Source organism: Falco punctatus, assembly GCF_963210335.1.
Source record: "Falco punctatus genome assembly, chromosome: 2".
In the NCBI taxonomy this organism is placed as follows: domain Eukaryota; kingdom Metazoa; phylum Chordata; class Aves; order Falconiformes; family Falconidae; genus Falco; species Falco punctatus.
Window position 1 is genome coordinate 93,802,840 of NC_137581.1, and position 22,965 is coordinate 93,825,804.

General features: G+C 38.7%; 1 protein-coding gene across 8 annotated transcripts in view; it reads right to left on the minus strand.

Moving 5' to 3' along the window:
• Positions 1-22,965, minus strand: part of GLRA2 (glycine receptor alpha 2) — a 142,137-nt gene that overhangs the window by 84,665 nt on the left and 34,507 nt on the right. For all 8 annotated transcript variants that reach the window (XR_013926081.1, XM_080375704.1, XM_080375705.1 and 5 more), the window contains exons 5-7: positions 13,856-13,938; positions 12,494-12,631; positions 9,554-9,768 (exon numbers count right to left, since the gene is read on the minus strand). Coding sequence is in view for 7 of the 8 variants with exons in the window: in XM_080375704.1 (XP_080231830.1) it covers positions 9,554-9,768; positions 12,494-12,631; positions 13,856-13,938 (436 nt within the window). In the remaining variant the exon portion in view is untranslated. The remainder of the gene's footprint in view (positions 1-9,553; positions 9,769-12,493; positions 12,632-13,855; positions 13,939-22,965) is intronic.

Here is a 22,965-nt window from a genome sequence, read left to right on the forward strand (position 1 = left end):
TTGTTTTGTTTGTTTGTTTTTTCATATCCAGGGATAGATAGATACATAACTGAGTTGTTTTGTGCTGTTATCTTTGTGGCATAACCCTGTCATCCTTGACTTGGAGGGGGGCTGGTGAGAAGTAACAGCAGCAGTAAAGCCTAGGCATCTCACGCTTTAATTCACATCATTCCCAGTGACAGGATTTTGTTTTCATTCGGAGCAGATTCTGTTTCTGCTACAAGGTTCAGGAGACAGCAAAATGCAGCCAACAAATTCATAAAATAGATCCTGTCAGACAACTACGGCTTCCTTAAGAAAGCAAGCAAGTAGTTTGACTGTTTGAATAAGAAAAAGCAACAGAACACACTGTCTAACTAGTTTTTATTATAATTCTGGCATTTGGGCTGCTTCATTTTCCTAACTTTTTTTTTTTTGTCAGTTCCATGCAAATGTAAACTGTTTTTAAGCCAGTTTTTGATGAGCAGAGCACGCTCAAGCATAGTGGTGCAGTCCAGGAAGGTGGTACTCTCATTGCTATCTGTGGCCATCTACATGGTTCCCTGGAAAGTTAAGACATATTTTTAAGCTGATCATGCACTATAAAGAGATGGACATCAGTGCCTTCTGACTACAGATAAATTTTAAAAGTAGCACTGTTCATCGTATTTAGTACAACTCAATCAATAGTATTTTGATTGCCACTACACCCACAAAGGGAAATGGCCTTCTGCAGAAAAGAGACAAAAAAGCAATCATTTATAGCAATGAAATACTTTAATTTTTAGTTTCTCAGTAGACTATCTTTTAATAGAAATAGTTTCTCCCATATGTAACAGATATTGATATGTTCTCATTATAATTCATTATTGATAATTATGTATAACTTAATCGTGCTATCTTTTCTATGAATACATGTACTGAGGAACATTTGTAAAGTGTTCTCCCCTGTTTTTTTACCTTATATTTTCTGCTGTGATTTAGTGACATTTCTTTCCAGACGTACTGAGAGTTCCGGCTCAGTTCTCCAGAGCCTTAACCTTTGGTAGAATAAGGAAAGCCAGCACACTGTGTCTATTTCTCACAGACAGGGATGCCTAACACCAGATACAAGCTACTGAAAATCAAAGCCCTTTGCTCTCATGCTCCCTTCTCTTTGAGACAAGATATCTCAATTAACTCCAAGCTTCTAGGAAGAAGAAATAAAGAGGAAAAGAGACTACTTCATCAGGGGTTTTTAAGTTACTACTAGGTTCTGTGCATAATGATGCATTCTAGAGTACGTGACTGTATTTCCATGCCTTAAAAAATATTCTATTCTTTTCTTGCCAATGCCTAGTTTACAATTGTTTCATTTCCAAAGCTGATTTTACCACAACAAAAAATAGTGTGCCCCACTACCGGTAAATTAAAGTCATGGTCATGTCCTAACACATATACTATACGTAAAAACAAGACACTGAGTCATATAGTTTCTCCCCCTGCAGAAGTTTGTTTGATGCATCCATGAAAAAAAAGTAAATTGCCTCTCTCTGTTTTCTTTGGGAAGGAGAGGGGAGGAAGGGGTTAATACTTCCAGGCATCAGTATAAACAAACAATTGTTTTCCCCGCAGAAATGTTTCCCAAAGGAAAAATGACCTGGCATCCAAAGCAGTGGAACTCAAAAACAACTTCTGAGGAGTAAGATGCCAATGTCCCAGCCGACTTAACAGCCGCGTGCAGTGTGCGCTGCTGTTCGGATGGGAGGGAAGCAGGCTTAAGGTACACTGCAAATGAAAGTGGTTTTCCCTGACTCCAGGGGGTCCCATCAACATTATTTCAAATGAAATATTAACAGAGGATATTCATAAGTAATACTCCTAGATGATCTAATAGAGTCAAGGCTTGCAATTATTTGAAATGAATGAGCCACAACAGCATACGCTGTTGCTTCAGAGTGGGTTTGCAGTGCTTATGTGTGTGAAAGAGCGACGCGGAGCACTCCTCAGAGAGCCACTAAAAGCTGCCAGCAGGTCCTGCAGGGTGCAACAATGAATCCAGAGAGCCCCAGTACTGCACCAGGGTTATGAAACAACTGGCAGACTGGTGTGCACAATAACTTCAACTCTTCTCTGATGCTTGAAATAGGCTTTGCTGAACGCCAGTCCTCCCAGATGACTGCATTATAAAACCTGCTGAGGAAGTGCCAGTAGTACTCAAACTACATCCCAGATGTATTCAGACACATCTTATTGCATATTTTTAGCTGTCACGCATGGCAGCAACTACTGGTTTTGTAGTACAGTAAATACCACTGTCTTCACTATACAGGAAAGTAAATTTTAAAGTTTAGATTAACCCAGTGAAAAAGCGACTGATTTACTCAGTCTTTTATTTTTTACCTTCATAGAGTAAAATCTACTACAGATCCTAATATAGTAGTCTTTATCAGACAACATACCAGTCAGTATCTTGTCAATCAGCTTTCCACACAATGAAGGGCAGCAAGAATTTCACTAAAATTCATACACAACCACAGTTAAGACCCAAAGACCATGTAGGACATCACATGTCTATGGCCAAGCTAAAGAGAATAATGTGGCAGTTTCTAACAGCAGATTTAGGTCCTGCCTTTAATATCTACATCCTTCTTCCTCCTGCTGTTCTCACAAGAAGCATAGATCCTGGTGCTTTCTGTCTCTTATCCATGCAGCAGACCCAAGTCTTCAGTTTTACAGAATTGGAAATGGTTGTGAAATGGAAGAAAAAAAAAATCTTCCTATAATGGATGCATGATCATAGCATATATAACTGTGCCAAAGCTCATCCAACATGGATGTAATTGAGATACTGCTCCAAGGGAAATTGTAACTATACAACCTAGCTGTGTAAGTATCTACCTACATCTTAAAGGTGCAAAGTTTGCAAGAAGGCAAAGTGTCTTTCATAAGACAAGCTGATGTAGGTGGAAGCAGCAGAGAAGTTTCTGGGCATCATACACTACTTTCATAAGTGCCAAGCGCATTTGGTCAAGTTGGTATTAACATGGCCACAGTGCTACTGATACTTGAAAGTTCTTTCTGGTACATCACATATCACCTGATACATGTACCACATCTTCTACTGCAGCTCAAACACTCCCTTGCCCTCAAGCACAAACACATTAATATCCTGCCTCAAAACCATTCATGAGAAAATATAAGTAAAGGGGGGAAAAGTAAGAATAAAGAAACGGAATATGCAGCTTTTTAGCTGTAGAGCAGAATCAGAAAAAAACCCTTTGTTAAACTTTAAGTTATGAGCAGGTGTTTATAAACAACTTGACAGGAATTTATCTTACAGTTTTTTGAAGGACTATTTACTTTACACACAGAATTCTACACATCACAATCAGTTTGTACTCAAGAAATTGCTTCAATAAGTTGCAGCAAGCAAGGACATGCCCATTTACTTATGACCCATGCTTTATTTTGGAACCTTTTGTTGAAAAATAGGTTCAGTCTATGTGTTTTCCTTCGTTATATAGTTTAGAACAGATCTCTGTATCCAGATGCAAGTACTGCATGGAATGTAACAATGGATATTGAACAGATTTGCTGAATAAAGGTTTTAGTTGTACCTAGCTTTGCCAAGCTAAAAAAAAAAAAAAAAGGAAGAGCTAAAGCAGGTTTCATGATCTCTTACTATAAGTAAAAGAATGGGGAGGGAAAATAAAGTTATAGAAAACATTCAAAATGAACAAAACAAGTGAGTGCTACAACATTCCCATGTAGGCACCTGACTGAAGAGTAGATCCTTATGGTTACCTGGCAGTGCATCCTGACTTGCCAAGAGTTTGGACAGCATGCCCACTTTTATTATGGTCAAGAAAACTGACAACCACTAGGATGTTTCTTTTTATATCTGCTCAAGGTCCCTGAATACATTTTTTTTTAATGGAAATTTGATTGCAGTTCCCCTATCAGAATATATAAATGTATGACATAGGGCAGGAATATTAAACATCAAAGTAATGTTTTAGGACCATCAGTTCTCCAACAGGAATTTGTAAACATCTAACAAAAATAGGATTGGCTTAATTATTTAAGCAGTATGTGAAGTGCTCAGACACCTGTATAAGCCAAGTACCAGGTAATGTATCTCCTGATCACTAAATTACTCCTATATTTCCTCTTTGGATCCTGAGACTAAAGTAAAAGTAATTTGTCAAAAAATTGCTTCCATTCCAAGTTACTTCATTATTGCTTTTTTTACCATAATGCTGCTCCAAAATGTATCATCTCTGTATTTTGTTACATGAAAGAGTAAACTATCACCTTAGGTGCTCTAGTTCCTATGAAAGCAAACGAACACAGAATAATATAATAGCTGATAACAGCATCTGTTCCTTTTTCTTTATTGTTATTTTCCCACATTTCTTCCTTTTTTTTCTTTTTAAATTTTATTATGGCATCATTTTAACCTTAATTCAAATTTTTAAATGCGCTGTATTCTTGGAGACTCTTTACTTGTTAACTTTTGGCATTAAGAAATGAAAGGTTACTGTCTCAGACTGGTCTGCCAGAAGCCCAAGGATCTTGAAAAGTTTCCAAATACAGAATCATAGAATCATAGAAACATTTAGTTTGGAAAAGACCTTTGAGATCATAAAGTCCAACCTTTAACCCAGGACTTCCAGGTCCATCACTGAATCATGTTGCTAAGCACCACATCTACACATTTTTTACACACCTCCAGGAATAGTATGCTGTGGACAGTGGATGACATGTAAAAGCAGTCATTTACTGCCACAGGGGATAGACTTCATTGACTTTGGTTTTGCAAGTGTCTGCCCCTATTAGAACATAATGCTTTTATTGCATTTGGTAAAGCATTTAGTGATCCAAAGCAAAATGAAGTGAATGGAAGGGTTCCCAGAGGTTTTAATGACCTTTGAATGAAACTTTTTTCTGCACAGATTGCTCCCCAGGGAAGGAGCATGCATTCATTAAGCACTGTGCATTAAAGTAACACAATACGAATGCTATGCAACTGTGTAAAATACAGTTGCTATCACTTACTTGACTTAAAGTGTTCTGAAATGTTTTGCTTTATGACATGGAAAGTAATTCATTCTCTTGGACTGCTGTTGCTAAGGTTTCGTTTATATAAGTGTTTTAAGAAGAAAGCAATCTGAAAAATACCCAATTACTAGCACAGCAGAAAACTCATTCTTTCAAATGCCTCCTTTGAAAATGCTTTAAGACTTTTGATTCTGTTGATTCAACAAAAGGGAAGCTGTTTAAACATAAATAGAATAGCAAGAGAATCTTCATTCAGTGCTCTGAAGAACTGGTTTTTAACACTTCTCAACAGTTCTGTGCTATCGTACCTTGATATCCTCCCCTTTACTCTCCAGCTTATATGGAGCTGGGACCAAAAGTACATAAAAGCATATCCTGTGTATCTGTGTCCCTTAGGATGCGCAGACATTCCTTAATCCATATTTTGATGAATACATATTGCCATTTCTGTGTCACAGGTCTGATACTTCCAGAAGGCGTTGGATCTAAGCACATGCTGAGTATTGCATGGGTGTAGGTAGGTTACATCAGATTCCCTGTTTGTGTGCCGTAGAGTTTCTCTGCATAGATGAAGTCCAGCAAACCCTGGGTGCGAGGAAGCTCCCTGGCTCAGGCACAGGGCTCGCACAGAAAGTTCAGGGCTCTCTGAGGGATTCATTGTGAATATGTGGTCACGCTGATCACCCAGCCGGCCAACTGGCAAGAGCTACTTGTGTAGCTGGGTGCACAAACATTTATCTAGCTGAAGTTAAACACATGAACGTGTGGCAAGGGGAACAGATCATAGGAATCCTGTTGTTTTGGATTACCATTTCTGGGCATCCCAGTGATGGATCAGCCCAACTGGAGGGAGAGTTTTCAACCCCAGCTTTCTGGATGAGCTCTTTACCATGCCCTATTACACTCAGTAAGGATAACCCTTGTTACAGATCCCTCACTAGTCTTCTGTAACAAACACAAAATAATGCAATTTACATCATTATAAGAGGTTGACACCGTAGTAACTATTTGCCTGTAGATACTCCCTATACAGAAAGTCCTTCTATGAAGGAAGCAGGATGCAGTACTGCTCAGCTTACGCTAAAACTGTAAAGGAAAAGAACCTTTCTGCTTGCTGAAACAGGCACTGCAGGTCTCCCTTCCTAGAACAGTAGCTTTGTTGGGATGTAAGTCCTGTCATGTTTTATCCTTACCTTTTGTAACAAAGAGGTCAGTTTTGCAGAAGAATAAGGAACAAAAAATGCATATTGATTTATTTATTACTCTGTTTCTGATATTGGAATGTTACCCTATATCCTTAGATAGAATTTCAAAATGCTCCAAAGATAATAATTCCACAGAAATGCTACAATAATTACCAAAGAAATACAACCATATTTCATTTGGAAGAGGCTTTATAGATGTTTCTCTTATGTGCAGCAAACATAAGCCTCAGCTGGAATTCATTTTACTCTGATTTCCTTTCCTTTCCCTTTCTTTTCAACAGTCTCAATCTTACGTTAAATTTCAACAACTGAATGCCTAATGTCTGTGTTTCCATGACCTACCATTATGAAATCTGTACCAAAATGAATATTAGTTACTAATATGGAAAAGAGCAGTTTACAGCAAACAGAACTCTGTCATGTAATCTTATACCAGGGTTAAGAACAGTAGATAGGTAATTTCTTCTAAACCATAACACTTTCATCATTCAGATAGTAACTTGGAAACAGACAAATCACCTAACAAGGTATCTTATCACAATTCTTCTTTGCCTTTTTTAGGTAAAGAAATTGTCCCCTTTAATGTTGGCAAGTTTTGATGTGTTGTTGTTTTTTGTGGTAAAGCTCTACTAAAACAGAGAAGAATGAGAAGAAACTCTCAGCATGAGACAGTGGGTAAATCAAAGGTTAAGTGCTATAAATGTGTGTTAACATGAACAGGATGCAAAGAAGGATGGGGAAAAAATAAAACTCTTGTTTTCAAATCTAGGCTGCTTGGCTGCTTTCATAAAGCAAAGTTGCATCTGTCTTTTCAGTACTCCTGCAAAAATAACCCTACTGTCATGTCTTATTCTGTTAGATATTCATGCTTGGAGCATTTTTTAAATGGATGTTTTATTGACAGCGTAACTTTCTGTGTCTTGGCCATATGTAGACGGGACTTAAAAAAACATTACTTTTAAAGAACCATTTTGGAACTTCAGATTTAACATTTATTTTATTCGATTATTTTAATATTTTTATTTCTAAATGCATTTCAGCTGGACAGATTTAATTAAGAAATACAATTTTGGTATTAAGTTACAGATGAGGTTTTTAAATGGCTAGGTGTCTGCAACAGAGACAGCAAGAGAAGCTTGCTTCTTTGTGTAAGGAATCAGATAGTGGTGATCTAAGACCTGTATGGTGATGCATGGCTCTACAGCTATACCTATACACAAAGCCTGTTTCGGAGTGCTTTCGTTTTGGTCAGTCCCATGTTTCTTCAGGCACCTGAATTATCCGAGGTGGGAATCACCTGGCGGGTATGCTAACATTTACTTAAAACCACATGTTAAAGTCAACTGGCACTACTTCAAAAGCCCCCACAAGGATTAACTCACTTGTATAGAGACCAAAGCTGTAAAGGACAGTTCAACTGACTTACACAGTGAAATTGCAACAGCCAGGTGTAGCCTGGCTGAAATACATGTGCTGGGCTCTCTGGTGAGGTACTTTAGTGCACGTCTCATGGCAAACTGAAACAGCAGAAAAGGAGATGACGGAGCAGGGGCAGAGCATCATCATTCTGACATGACTCTGACAGATGCTGAAATAAATGCATTTAATCCAGAGGCTGGAGAAGAACCTCTGATAAACAAATAGCCACAGTAAACATATTCTGGATCTTCCTATTTCTTCTGCTCAGCAGAAGCCCAGAAAATTATCCAGAAAATACTTTTCTACTGAAAGAAGGCAGAATACAAAAGGGAGAAACATTTCAGCTGGATCAAATGCAGATGGCAAAAACTCTTTCTAAAGTGTTAGCATTTTGGACATGCTAACATTGCAGAGCTTCTTTGCAGGGTATGTTTGCCCAGTTCAAAACATGGGTGGAAATCTCCACTACAGTGATTGTACCATCTGTAATTCTCAAGCCAGTTAATTCAAAAAAAATTTGGAATATACCACATGGAGTTGTGCTGTACCATCTATTCACAGTCTTCAGTGATTCCAGACTTGCCATCTATAGAGTCTACATGCTCCTTGCCAAGATTATCTCTTTGTTGACTTTCTTTTCAGGGTGTTCTCTTTGCAATATTGACTGAATTGTCTGAACAAATGTTTAAGAAATTATCAATTTGAAATTCTGAGTTCATATATGAAAAGCTTTCACTTTGCATGGAAAATTATATGTATCTCCAAGTGAACAAGTGAAGCTGAACCAAGTGTTGTAGTCACCAGATTTTTAAGTGATACTTTCTCATTACCAACAGAAGAGTAACAATCTGTGCAGTTTTCAAAGTTGCCCTATATATGCTCCACTTGCACAAATTACAGTATTTAGAATGAGACTAAATGTGATACTGGGGGTAAAGTAGAACAAAATACAACATGCTTTTGGAATGGATCATGATCTGTGCAAACACTAAACATTCGTGTTTTCAACCCCTGTGATGTTGGACTGCTGTAAAGACGACTCTTCAGAGAGTATATCTCGTGACTCCTTAGAATATTGTAAACTGGCCTGCCTCTGAGGTATCTTCCAGAAAATTGTGCAAAACACGCACATAAAATTCTGCTGGGAATACTATCAGCAGAAGCATTCAGGCTGTGCCTATTCTGAAAAGAGCTGTCAGCCTGACTAAACAAAGAACTCATTCTGTAACCTGTAAACTCATCTACAGCATCTGGCCTGGATTAAAAAGACCACAAAATTTGAATGAGAGGACTTTTCTGTGCATAGACAGGATCAAGGTCTGCAGACAACACTTGAATAAGAACATGGACAAATTCTGCCATGAAGCAAAGACATCAGCCACTCCTTACTGAAAAGATTCACCAGAGAAACCATCTAGGTATGCATGGTGTATATATATGTATTTTATATATACATATTTTAATATATATTTATATATACATTGGACTAAGTGCCATATCCAGAAACATCAAGATATTTAAGAGTCTAACAGTCCAGGAAAGACCAGACAGTTTATAAAGTCCCCAGTCACATAGAATGTCCAGTTTTCATGAAAGTGTTTTCAGAAATCCAGTCAGATACTTAAATACTTCAGAAAATTTGCTTCCAAGTGCTGAAATCTAAGTACAAACCAGTAGGAAATCATTGAAAATCCATACTTCTGAAACCTCCAGCCACCTCACAATACAACAGAAACCTGCCTTAATCCAAATGCAAGGGTATTGCAGCGGTTTAACATCACAGTCATCGCTTTTTCATATCAGCTGCATATTTACACAGACCTTTCAGAAACTATAAAAAGTAGTACAAATATTTCTTGTTAATAACAACAAAATTGCATCTTGGTGTAACAAAATTATTTCCTTACTTTTGGGAGGGAAGCTCTCGATCCTGAGCTTTGTGTAGTCATTGTCAAAACTGTAGTGATACCCAGTGCGACTCTAGCTGGAGCAGCATCCATGTTGATCCAGAAAGAAACCCAGGACAAAATGACAATCAGCAGGCTAGGAATGTACATCTGGATTAAATAGTATCCCATCTGACGTTCCAAATGAAACTTGACTTCAATGCATGTAAACTTTCCTAGAACATGAAATTACTTTCATAAATGCTTTTTGCACATTTTTATCTTGTTTTCTGAACATAAGTTAGATACATGGCCTGTTTCCTAACCTAACACTATAAGAAAGTCCTGATACACAAATGCAAATTGGCCATTTGTTGCTTGCTAGCTTGGGGGGTGCATGGGACCCCTGAAGCAAACTGCCTCAGGTCTTCACGTTAGCTGAGAAAATGCATATTGGCACAGTTGTTTCACCTCCAGAAAATACAATGTCATATTTCTTTTCTCAAAATTTAATGAGATTTTACTTTAGTCAAGTATAATGTTTAGTATTAAAAGGGGACAGCATTTTGCTCTTCTGATGACATGAGATTAAGCAAAAGTACTTAAACAGACAAATTATAAACTACTAATCTGACAGACCTATGGTAGATCACACAGCTTCTCATTCTGGTCATGCCATTTGCCTGTGTCTGTGGATTACATCTTGCAGCAGAATCACCTCAAAGCCTACTTTGAATTTTGCCAAAAGTCTAACTCCAGGAAACCCACAACAATCCCTTGTGGGAGGTGTGTGATACTTCAAACAACAGGTAGCTGTTCTGGAAGGGTAGAGTAAGGAAGAAGTTTAGGATTGCCTGGCAGTGGAGCTAGTCCTGCATTGGGGGGTGGGGAGTCCTGAGTTGCAACAGCTCATCAACCGCTTAACCCAGTGGCTCTGTGCTGCTCTCCAAAGTACGGTGGTTTAGGTGCTGTGGAGGCTCTCACTTGAGGCAGACTAACCCCAGTACAAGAAAGTCAGTTCTGCCTGAAGTGTCATGCTAATGATCTCAAAGGACCCCTTTTGTGTTGGTTGGTCAAGTGCATGGAGATGTGTTGTTTCTCATCCATCCTTTCAGGGGAAATTAGATTTCTTGATCCTTTTGTGATGCACGTCTATTTTTCTGCTAGTCTAGAAAGCTGAACAGCAGGGTGCTAGATAGACTTGGCACAAAGGACAATGCAGAGGCTGTTTGACAAAGACAGGAATGAAGAACTGAATAACATCTCTTGGCAGGACAGAATCTTTAAAATGATGACTGGACCTGTGACCCTAAAGGCAGACTCTGAGGCCTGGGTAGTGGTTGATGCTGACCAGCCTGCCCATACAGGAGGCGACTCACAAGGGGTGGGGTGGCCACATGTGGCAGCAGTGGCATGAGAACAGCCCAACCTGTTGAATGCTCTCCAGATTCCTGTGGCACAACCTGGATGGTGTGGGTAAGAGAAGGCTGAATAATACAGCGTTTATTCATATTTCAATTTCACACCAAACCTGAAGGAGCATACTACAGAGAAGACAGTAATGTGGGTGCCTGTAGGCAAAGTTTTCTTTTGCTTGGATATTGCTTTTCAGTTCCCCTTGTGCAGCTATATACTTTTAGCTTTTTGTAACTACACATTTATTTTGTTTAACTACATGTAGTGGGAGCTACTAATTGGTGGTTTTATCCTTTGTGGATAATCTTCTTGGGTATACAAGGAAGCTATTGCCCATGCTCTCCCTTCCCTCTTACTTTCAGCATTTGACCCTGCCAAGTGGTTATCTGACAGTAATTAGAAAAGCAGATGAACTCAGTTATTCAGAGTTTAAGTCACATGGTGGGAAATGGCTAAACTTCGTATCAGCCAGATTACAAGTGCATAAACTCTGTCTATTGGAATTTACTCTTGATTATGCCCTTTAAGTATGAGAATAGATGAGAAGCCACAGAAATCCCCCTTTTCACAGGTCTTGGACTGTGGAATCACAAAGTTCTCCTTCCTTGGCACTTTGGGCCCCAAAATGAGAAGCTGCATTTATAAAAATTTAAAACAACAATTTTATTTTCATAAGAAATGAATGTGACTTTTTTTTTTTTTTTGGCAGAGACAGAGCCTCTCACGCTTTGTTATTTTACGGAGTGAAACAAGTGTATTTTATGGAACCAGACTGGCTCTTAGGCTGAAATGATGAAAAAGCTATTTCAAATGAGAGGGATTATATCTAATCCCAGCAAGCACCCAGCAAACCAATCTCTAAATGCTGCCCCTATTAAATAAACTCCAAGCAGCTAAATAAAAATTTAACAGCTTTCTCTGCTCCATAAAGCTAAAGAGAGAAAACACAGCATTTGAAATTTCAAATTAGCAAATACAAGAAAAGATAGAGTATTAAACAAACATTTAATTTCCCAACATTTCATGTCTGTATACTGTTCAGATCAACAATGAAAGCACTGTACTTTCAAATACTACATCTCATAAATTAGACCACACATAAAAACTGGTGAATTTTTGATATTTTTCCTCATTGGTAATTATATATGCTGGTAAAATAAATCATGTTCAGAAAAATAAGTACTTTAAAAGTGGTGAATCAATATTTAAGAAAAGATTTGTTTTGTTAAATATATTTCATTTTAAGGAAGTCAAAACAACTAGATTTTTTATCATTTTTAAAAATTTTAAATTCCTTAATGATTTGAAGGACATTAGGATATGTATCTTAGAATATCATTAATTAAATTAAACACAATTTGGAAAAAATCCTTCAAACAATAAACATAAAAGGGAGAAATTTTATTTTTTCAGATTTAGAAATAAGTGTGGCTGAATCAAACAATCAAATTTCAAAATATTTTTTCATTTTACCCATCTTTTCCCTTTACAAACTGACAACAGATACCATTAGAGCAATTAATAAGAAAGCAGAATAATGCTCACCAGTATTGTAATGTTTTGTGCAATAACCCAGTTCTTTATCTTCTTTCAAAATAAACTGTGGCAAGGTTAAACCCTCTGCAACCTGCACAGGTCCATCACTTAGCCACTCAAATATCAGATCATTCATAGTGTAGCCAACTACAATAAAGAAATCAGAGTTTGTTAGATGATAGCTCACTCAAAAATATTCAAAGCAAATATTATAATGTCTGGAAAGTGTATCTTTTATTGCAATACATATTATCTTGGTTATATTTTTAAACTGTCTGATTAACAACAGCACTCCTGCTGTTAGTTACCAGTTACTATTACTCTATTTAAAGCAACAAGTAACATCCTTCTGTTCTGAAATACTGCCCTGGTTTGCCACTAAAAAATTATTTTGCTGGCCCATCAAAGATACTGTTTACAACTGAAATTACATTTCTCTATGTCTATGTACCAGCCTGCATTTTGCTTTATTTTCATCATTCTTTGATGATAGAGTTGGCATGCACGAATAAAACAACGATTTCTAGACTGCAGAATGTTAGGCTCTTACTATAAAAAAAAAAAAAAAAAAGAAAAAGAAAAAAAAGCAGCTTTTGCAAACCTGTGAACCTACCACTGAAAGGTGTGGAGGGGAAAGAGAGGCTTCAACTCACTGAAGTGTCTTTTTGACTGCAATGGCTACATCTCCATGGGTAACCCAAGCTGTGGCTGTACTCTGGGTGCAAAGGCAGGTGGTAACCCGCAGCTCATACCCACACAGCTAAATCCCCACAAAAACCCAAGGTGGCCCGGTACCTGCTGACTATTGGGAATGATGGCTGGTATATGCCGTTTCCTGAGCCACTCCTGGTTTTGTCTGATTGTTACCTGGTACAGGTCAGAATGGTGACATGGTTGTGTTAACAGCTATACAGTACCGCTGGCAGTGTGCTGGTACCCTAGTGCGTGCCTTGGCCATGTTTATCTTAACAGCGTAAGTATCCTAATAGGACCTCTGCTTTATCAGGTGTGTTGCTTCATTTTTCAAAAGACCACAGCATGTCTCGATCAGACATAGCTAATCCCTTGCTGTGTACTAACTGCTCTTAATTTCCTGAGATTTAATAATTTCTCCTGCGGAGCATCACTGCGGTTATCCCTGGAAGTGGTGCAGCCCTGATGGGTGAGGTGATGGGCCCCAGGAGGGGGAAAAGGAAGGGAGCAGGAACAGCCAGAGACAGGGGATCCATGTAGTATGGTGGCCGACCATTAAAACACTGTTTATGATTTTCCCATACAAATAGGAATATTGAGTCTTACCACACATATACAACAATATAGGTACAACCTAACCACCAAATTCTTTGAAAGATAAAGCAATTGGACACTCACAGCTCTCTAGCTGCATTGTACATGTCTGTACATCCATAGGAAAATTCTTCAAGTCCATGGGACAGGATAAGGTTAAAGTAAGCCTAAAATTAGAGGGGAAAGAAGAAAAGAAAAAAAAAAAAAAGAAGAAGAAGAAGAAGAAAGAAGCTATTGTTAGAAATCTAAAGGTTTTATCCAAAGCCCTGTATTTTTAAAGGATCAAGACCAAATCTTAACACCTCAGAGGTTGGGCTCACTCTCCCCTCTAAACTTCTAAGGATGTAAGAGCTGTGAGGACAGAGTGTGTAAGCAAATCAGGTGCTCACTGCCTGCATTGGCTGAGCAGAGCAGAGGCAGAGAAGACAACATCAGAATAGCAAAAAAATGTTCTCCACTAATGTACTAGTGAATGTTCACGTATAACACTGAACCCAAATAATGCAAAAGCTGAAATGGCTGATCATGGGACACACATTTTTAAGCTTTGTTTTGAAAAAGCAAAGGAAGAAAACAACAACCATGGATTTTTTTCAATAGAGAGTGCTTTTGTTGTGTATAAGGCCCATTTCCAACCTTTCATTCTTACTGCTTAACCATTAAAAGAAAGAAAAAAAACATCATACAGTAAAAGCTACAATCGCATGGCATTAAAAGATAGAGTGCAGGTAGAAGAAAGTAAGCCTAAAGGAACATTATCATACAAACTAAATTTCTCTTTTAATTTTCGATTGGTATTACCGCAGATAAAGCATAAGTTTACTTATTCTTAATGTTTCTTTCTCCCCCCCCCCTTTTTTTTTTTTTAGTTAATTTCACTTTTTCACTTTTGATTGAAATCTGTTTCAAGACTTCTCCTCAGCTTTATTTCTTTTCAATTTTTGTGTGGGGAGAAGAAACCATTTTTAACAAACCAAGATACGGGGATGACATAATTACAAACAGCTAGCTGCTCTGACAAACAGATTTGTTAAGATTTTGGTTTAAATCATATGAAAGAGTACATTTTTATTTCAGATTACCTCCAGCACAAATAACATTTTTACACAAACCCAGCAAACCAATAAAAAATGTCTGCACCCATTTACCATTCAAGGATGAGAATAAATTGTCTGATTTGAAGGTACACTGAAACATTAACATAGTACAATGAGAATATTTTTTAAATTATGTCAGTGAACTCATGGGCCAGCTGCTAACCTTGAAGGTGTTTTCCCACAGACAAATGTAATCTCTACGGAGAAAGACTTCACTAAGTTCTGTCTCCTGAGGTGATTTTGTGCTTCTTATCACACAGAGCTGATTCAAGTTCTTTCAGTCTATTTCTCCACCATGTGAATTTTTGGGGATGACCTGACCAAGCCTTCCAGCCCTACTGTCCTGACATAAAATCACTATGACAAAAAGATGATATTTAGGTAACTGAGATCAAAATGGTCTCAGCCTGATCAAAAATCAAAGTCAACATCATTGCTTTTGCATACTTGTGGGCTACCTAGAGAAAGTCACATTATTTTCCTCTTGACGGTCTTCAATGTACAAGATAATATCAGAAAATTAGCGACTGGTTGTCTAGGGCAGTAAAGTGCACTGAGATGATGAAAAGCCCCCAGTAGTCCTCTCATCACTGTAGTAAATAACTTTAACCTTTGGGAGCAAACAGCATAAGCATTATAAAAAGTTCGTCATCTAGAAAAAAAAAGTATATCTAGTAGACATAAAAATGTCATTGAAAATCTGCCCTTTACTCATTTAAATATTTTAAGTGCTCTGCAAATGCTAACTAGTCTCATTTTTACTAGGTAATTTCCTGCATTAAAGATTGAGCTAATTAAATTGATAATCCCCAATATTAACAAAAGATTGCTTCTGCCTTTTTTTCTGAAATGTTGCTATATCAATCTCTTCCTTTTCAGTCATCTTACAAATATGGCTTAGATGTTTTAAGTTAGTTTCAATCATGCTTTTATGCAAATGCAGACTTTCTAAGTATGTCATTTTTTTGTATCCATTGAAGTGGGGGCATGGCCTGTCCACCCCTCAGATTTTACTGTCAGGTGTGGACTGCACACTGACTTTGTTCGCTTTCTCCTTCATCCCTTTCTACCCCTCAAGAACCTCAAAGAATTTGAGTGTCTGACTACAAACATGGGCAAGTGGGGTCTTCTGTTAGTCTAATATCAAACTCATGAGAAAGTGAATACAGCCAGTTGCAGCTTTCAGCCCTCATGGGGAAAAATTGTTCTATCTGCACTGATACTCTGGTACTAGGTAAGTAGTCTTTTTTTTCTTTTTTTTTTTTTTTTTTTTCTGGAGGTGAGCTGAGAAAAAGTTCATTATGTAGGTTCACACAAAGGTTGAAATCTCTTCTTTTCCTAAACAATGTTGTCTTTCAGGAAGACTGAATTGTTCTCTACTCAACCCCACCAAATGGAAAATACTTTCTGTATTGATGATGCTAGCTTGTGAGATAATGCCCTTACAGTTTTACCTCTACTTGTTCATCCCAGCAGAGATGAACAGTTCTTTGTTAAGTTAACATCTTTGCCTCTGTAATCCCTTTTACTAGGAGTAATGCAAGTGTTGAACCCAATGCTTATTGCCTGGTATTGTCCACAGATCCATTGATTTTCAACAAGATTACTACACGATAAATGTTCAGCTGCTGCATTCTGAAGTAGCTCCACTGAAGTCCATGGTGGTGGGTCAATTTATAGCAGCTGACTCTTTTTCAGTAAAAATATAATCCTGCAAGTGTTTCCAAACCCAGGTGCCATGTCACTACTTGTATATTTACATTAACAAGGAAATAGGATCAGAAATGGAAAACGTTATGCAGGTATAGCTACTCACATTGCCTATAGTAACAGTGGCACTGACAGAAAATGTTTCAGCAAAATGAAAGTCTCGCACTTGGCAACTTCAAGAAGGGCCCCCGGAGATTTGGTGCAAAGTGCAAGTTTAACTGGCAATTACATTGATGAATACTTTAATCATTAATAAAACAGAATAAACTGCTATAAAACAATTATTTTATTTTTCAGGCACCCTGCCACCAAGGCATCTGAGATGCATAAATAACAGATTTGGTGGCAAAGCACCATAAAACACTGATGGGAAGTGTTTTATGAACAATCTGTAAAGCCGAAAGGAGAAGTTGAGCAAGGGCTTGATTTTGTCTTCAGTGACCTGGGCACCTTTTACCCTCTGTTAGCCAGGCTCAGAGCTCACAGCTTGCTCAGGGAGAGCTCTGCGGTCGGGCATGTCACGTTTTCCAGCTGGGCAGACAGGGGTCATAAGGAGCAGGAGACAGCCCCGCCTCCCCCACCCCAGCACTTAAGGCCAGCAAAATGCCCCCGAGGAGAGGCAAGCTGCTCGCTCCTTTCCTTCCCTGCTCCCTCACCCATCCCACAGTCAAGGAAGAATCAAGCCCTGGAATAGTGCAAATAGAGTATGAACAGAACAAAATGCAGAAACAGAGCCAGAAAACAAAGAATGAAAAATTAGCTGGCACTGTGACAAAAATAATAACAAAAAAAAAAATCATCAACAATATTACTAAGCAATGCTGTGGCAGAGGCAGGGCTGTAACCCAAGTACTCCAGGGCATCATTCTCTGTCTTAAACTTTGGGCCATCCTCCTGAGGATTCCCTCATACACATGGTAAATCCTGAGCAGCATCTGCTGATACTTTAAATGTCTACAAAGTGCAGTGGGCACTGCTGGGATTTCTTCATTCAGCATTTCATTCAACCCCCCTTCTTTCATCCCTCAGACTTGGGCTGTGGGCCTGTGTCTCTTCCCACCCCAGCTCAACAACTTTAATTTCTGGTCACCTCTGAAGCCCCCTTACAGCATCACTCAGATCTCCCACTTTGGCAGGTAGGAGGGCAAAGTTCTTCAAGCTGTGGCCTCCTTTGTCACAGAACCCAGAATAAAGCATCCCATGGGGGGAAAAAAATGCCTGACTAGTTAGTAATCAGCAAACTTCATACAGGTGATCTTTAACACCTGAACACATCATTTTGCAAGGTTAGTGTTTTCTCCAGGTGGGAGCAGGCATGCCCTCAGAGGAGCCAGCACAGGTCTCAGCACAGGCACTGTTGCTGCCCTGGACGTAGCTGCTGCAGCCAGCCATCGGCCTGTGAGGAAAAGTCACAGAGAGGATGACACTCATCTGCAGCCAGGGGAGCTCAGAGGCATTTATGTGCAGTGCAGTCAAGCCCTGAGCTCAGTGGTGGGGCTGAGATACCATCTCCTATTCATCCTTGTCTTCTCCTTTCTCTGGCCCTGGGCATACTTGCCCCACCTCTTCCTATCTCTGCCCGTGTACTCTACATCTCTCCCAGAGACACCTACGTGACCCAGAGCCCAGCCTCTTTCCTTTTCATCCTAGCCTGTCCTAGAACACTTTCCCCTCATCCTTTCCTTTTTCCAGCTCCTGCCAAATCCGACCTCCAACTCCTTTCCAATTTTAAGCCTTGAGACCAGTCCGCTCTTAGGCACCTAATCACCAAAGCAGCACCATCAGTGGAGGGTAAGGTCCTTTAATATAAAAAAAATTCTATAGGAGTAAAATGTCTGTGAACAGATTATTCTCAAGGTGATCTTCAATCTCATCCTTTCTTTTGGGGGTTTTGAATGCTGATGTTCATCACCATCGTACCACTTCTCTGACAATCTCATAATGTTACAAAATTACTTTAAAGTACTACATGTACAGACAGCTTGTGAATGGTCTGCAGCACAAAACTGAAGTAAAGAACTGCTAGTATTGTGTTAAATCCTTAGGAAATTGGGTTTACACCTTATATAATCCAAGAATACATTTTTAATAAATTTAAGAGAATATCAAATTTTAACTTGGATTTGATGTATTGCCTAATCTGCAGCAGCCATTAAACGCTATTCTAACCCACTTCTTTACGAGCAGCTATCACTCCTTAACACGATGTATCACGATTCGCCCAAAACTTCCCTTGATCTAAGAGATAAATCTCACCCTGGAGGAGGACATTGATCCCACAGGAGAGAGGCCCTGTGGATCACAATACAAGGCATCTGATGACAGGGGAATATAATTTTCATTAATTATCCTGCAAGAGTAGTGGTTTGTGAGTGGGCTACAGAACAGCAGCCACCTCATAAAGTTTTTTCTAATGATAAATAACTAGTCAGTCTTACTAAGTATAGAAATAAAGCCGCAAATTTAAATAATCCTGGAGATAAAGGTACAAGTCTCATCTCAAAAAAAAAAAAAAAAAAAACCAACAAAAAAAAAACCATAATTATCTCCTCACAAGCATGAAAAGCAACAAATGCCTCACTATGAGTGGGCATGGTATAAAAAATGGCATCTTGTTTCTATTCTTATCCCTTCATTCTTTCACACTGCACCCATCTGTACCTCAGCTGTTGGGACAGACTTCACAATCTAGGTTTTTAAGCTGCAAATACCAGTAGGCAAGTAGTACATGCATGGTCACTGCTAACATTAGTTATGTGCCATTTTTATGAAAAGTCTTATACCTGTCCAAAGCCCACAGTATTATGTTTAGTGAGATAAGTGGGATTTCACACACACACACACACCCCAGTATTGCCAGTTCTAAAGATGCTATCATAAATGGCAAGATTTCTGGTATTTTTCTTAAAGCTCCAAACTGACAATAAAGGTAAAAACATTTTTAATGGTATGTTTTCCTTTGGAAGATTAAACTCCTGATCCTCATAGCTGCTGAAATAGTATTAAAATATTACCTAAGCACAGGCAGGAAAGTTCCCCATTAAACTGGCAGGGGAGATGGAGCTGCACAGTAACCATGACAGCATCGCATGACACAGGACCAAATGCCATTCAGGCTAGTGGCACTGAAACAAAGAGGAGACTCTAAAGTCTCCTTATATTCCTCCCAGCCCCCTCTCCTGGGTGATCTGTGCCTGAAAGAAGGGCACATACTGTTCATGTATCAGAAGTAAAATAATAATAATAATAATAATAAAAAATCCCATTGACATTCTTCCTTTAAAGGGCTTTTCATTTTGTAGTCCATCTCATTATTTTTTCAGGACCTGATTTATCATTTTGAAAGTCAATTCTGATAATTTTCACAGTCTACAGGCTTTGTCCTGTTAAACGTAACAGTCAAACTGCCGTTTTTTTCCTGTATTTTTGAGGAGTCTGGAATTCCTCTCTAATATTTGTCATGTCGTACAGCTTCATTTCTGTCAGATGGGAATGGGGTGAAGTTGAGCTCAGAGGAGATGTGGAGCCTTCTCTGCTATGGCAAAATGTGAGATGTAGGCTGGAGTTTCACATACTGCTGCTTATGAGCATGTTCTCACTCCCTCCAGTGCTTTGCTTTGCTTCATGTACTGCTTAACAACACAGGAGCTGGCACAGAGCGGGGTGGTGGATTTCTCATTACAGGCATCCCACTTTTCATTGTAATGCAATCATTGTCTGTAGATACACAATGCCAGCACATGAGCTGCCAGTAAATGATTTTCCAATTATTGCTCAAGCAAATCTATGAAATTAGATTCAAGTATGATTTAATGTAACAGTTAAATTCCGTAACCACCTGTTTTCTTTCCATGAAGAACAGTATTTCATCTCTTCTTTCCCCTCTTGTCATTTTCTATCTTAATTTTCCTGCAGTGTGTGTTTAGTATGAAGTTGCTTTCCTCCTGGCATGATGATATCTCTGTTCTAAGCCATATATTGCAATGCAATTGGCAAAAGACCTTTATCCCTGGGAGCACGTTCCAGGAAAACATCTTTTTTGTACCATTTAGAAAGGGCTCCCACACCTACAGCATTTTACACCTAATCTTTAACTGGTCCACTGTAAGTTCAATGGGTAAATGGAGTGTTTGGTCACTAGTGATCAAGGACAGGCATTGCCATTACCTGTAAGGAGAGTGGGTACACATGCCTTGCCTGTGCAACTATCCCATTGGCATAGACATCCAGAAGTAACCATCTGCCAATATTTTTTGATCCTGTCAGCAAAGAACAACTTCATGTGTCCAAATTGGTCTCTGGTATCACTTTCCCACCTTTTTTACTTAGAACAAAGAGCTCCTTTTTATTTGAGACACAGGAATATAGGACTATACAAGTGACACCTTGGGCTATCAAATCTGGTCATCTGCTATCCCACAGTCACATCATCTAATCCCTTTCAAAAATGAACAAGGTTCATTTAATATCTAGTCCTCTATCCATTTCTGTTGGAGTGTTGTTCTAGGAATTCAAGGCATATAAGGCTGGAAACTTTATAACTTCCACTTTAAGCTTACTTATGACCAGTTAAGAGCCGTTTGTTCTCCGGGCAGCATTGACCTTCAGTCTAAGTAGCTCTTCTGTTGTGTTTGTATTTACCTCACCTCCAGTGCTCTTGAGTGTCAGCTGGAGACGTGCACAGCATTAGAGGAAGAAGTGAGGCACTAAGTGTTCAGATATAACATCCATATCCCTACTTTGCTTTAAATACCTTATGAAGTGAAAAAGCAACTAATTTTGTGTCATTAAAATGTAAATTATTCTTTCTTTAAGCAGGATGATCAATGAGGTTTTGACAATAGCTGTGCTAGTTGCATAACAAAGTATCCTCGTTAGGCTTTATTATTTATTTAGTAAGTTTTAGTATTTGTCATGCAAAACAAGTATTTCAGCTACAACAGAAAAATAAGAACACTAGAGACCCAGGGCTAGTTCCTCAGTCTGAATTTGTAGATCGGGAGGGAATAAGAAGGGAGTAGGTAATGGGAGGGGGAAGCTAAGTTAAGAGAGTGTTAGGAAACCATCCCAAAGGATGAGAAGGATCTGAGACCATTTAATTAAAGGATCCAAAAAAGAAGGGGGGGGGGGGGGGGGGGGGGATGGAAGGAGAGGCAGGAGTAAGGAAAAGAAAGACAGGAAAAAGAATGGTGAAAAGTGGGCAGCTCGTAGTAATCCAAGGACGTTGGGTTCAGCCATAGTGAGAACGGCTGCTTGTCCCACCAAAGGCTCCAATAGTTCAGGCTCTGAAACCACTGTTATTGTCACCATGCCCATGGGAAGACAAATCTGTCAAATCCACTGGACTTACATTGCATGCAGCCACACATTAGGAAGTCACCGTGTCCCAGTAAAGTTGTGCAGTTTAATAAAGTTTAGTGATCCTAGCACTATTTCTACAATGTTTATAAGGCTTCTGCCTACAACGTACAATAGCTGTAAAGTCAAAAAACTCTTTAGATAGGTACTCTATTTTAGTTAGCATTTCTGCATCGATTATTCTTCAGTGTTTTAGTTTATTTTAAATGGGGACAACTTTGAGATATATGAAGACATTAAGTTCTTTTGGAAAGTCAAGGCAGTGAGCATGGGACAGTATTCAGTTTTGCCAACAGAGGAGCTAAATAATTTTCTATGAAAATGTTCCTGTGCTGATTGAGATTAACTTCCAAGAGAAAATCCCCACCTTGTCAATATCAGTATTATTCTGATAGGAGCTGAGGTAATAAATATGATTCTGTGAGGTTGGAGACAGGGGTTCCTGAATAGTAAACAGCCATGCCAATCATGATAACAGTCTCTCTGCTTCCCCCACTGCTTAATCTGTCACATGAAAAGACAACGCTGCTAGTAAAGACAAAATCCTCTTAAATCCCAACATTAGATTGTAAAATAAAATTGAAGTCATCAAATTAAAGTGCAGGATGCACACAGAGCTATAGAACGTAATATTTCCTACCACACTGTTAGGCTACACTGCTGTGCCATAGATGATTTACACATAATAATCTAATCAGGTCTAAATGGAGCTTCATTATTGTATAGCTGGTAAGGTCTGTACCCCAAAATTGTTTTAGAAAACCCATGCCTGACTTTACTGTGACATGGCAACATATTCTGTAGTGGCCATGCACAAAATCTGAGATCTGATTTTATTTTAAAACAAAATTTTTCAGGATGGTGGACTTTTTGCCCTATGAATAGTCTATTGCAGAGGGATGAGCAGTGTTGCCTACATATTTCCAAAATCTGCTTTGTATTTCTTTCCCATAGGGCAAATTCTTTGAGTTTGTGTACAAACGAGTTACGAGTATAGAGGAGACTACAAACCACAGAAGTTTCACTTAG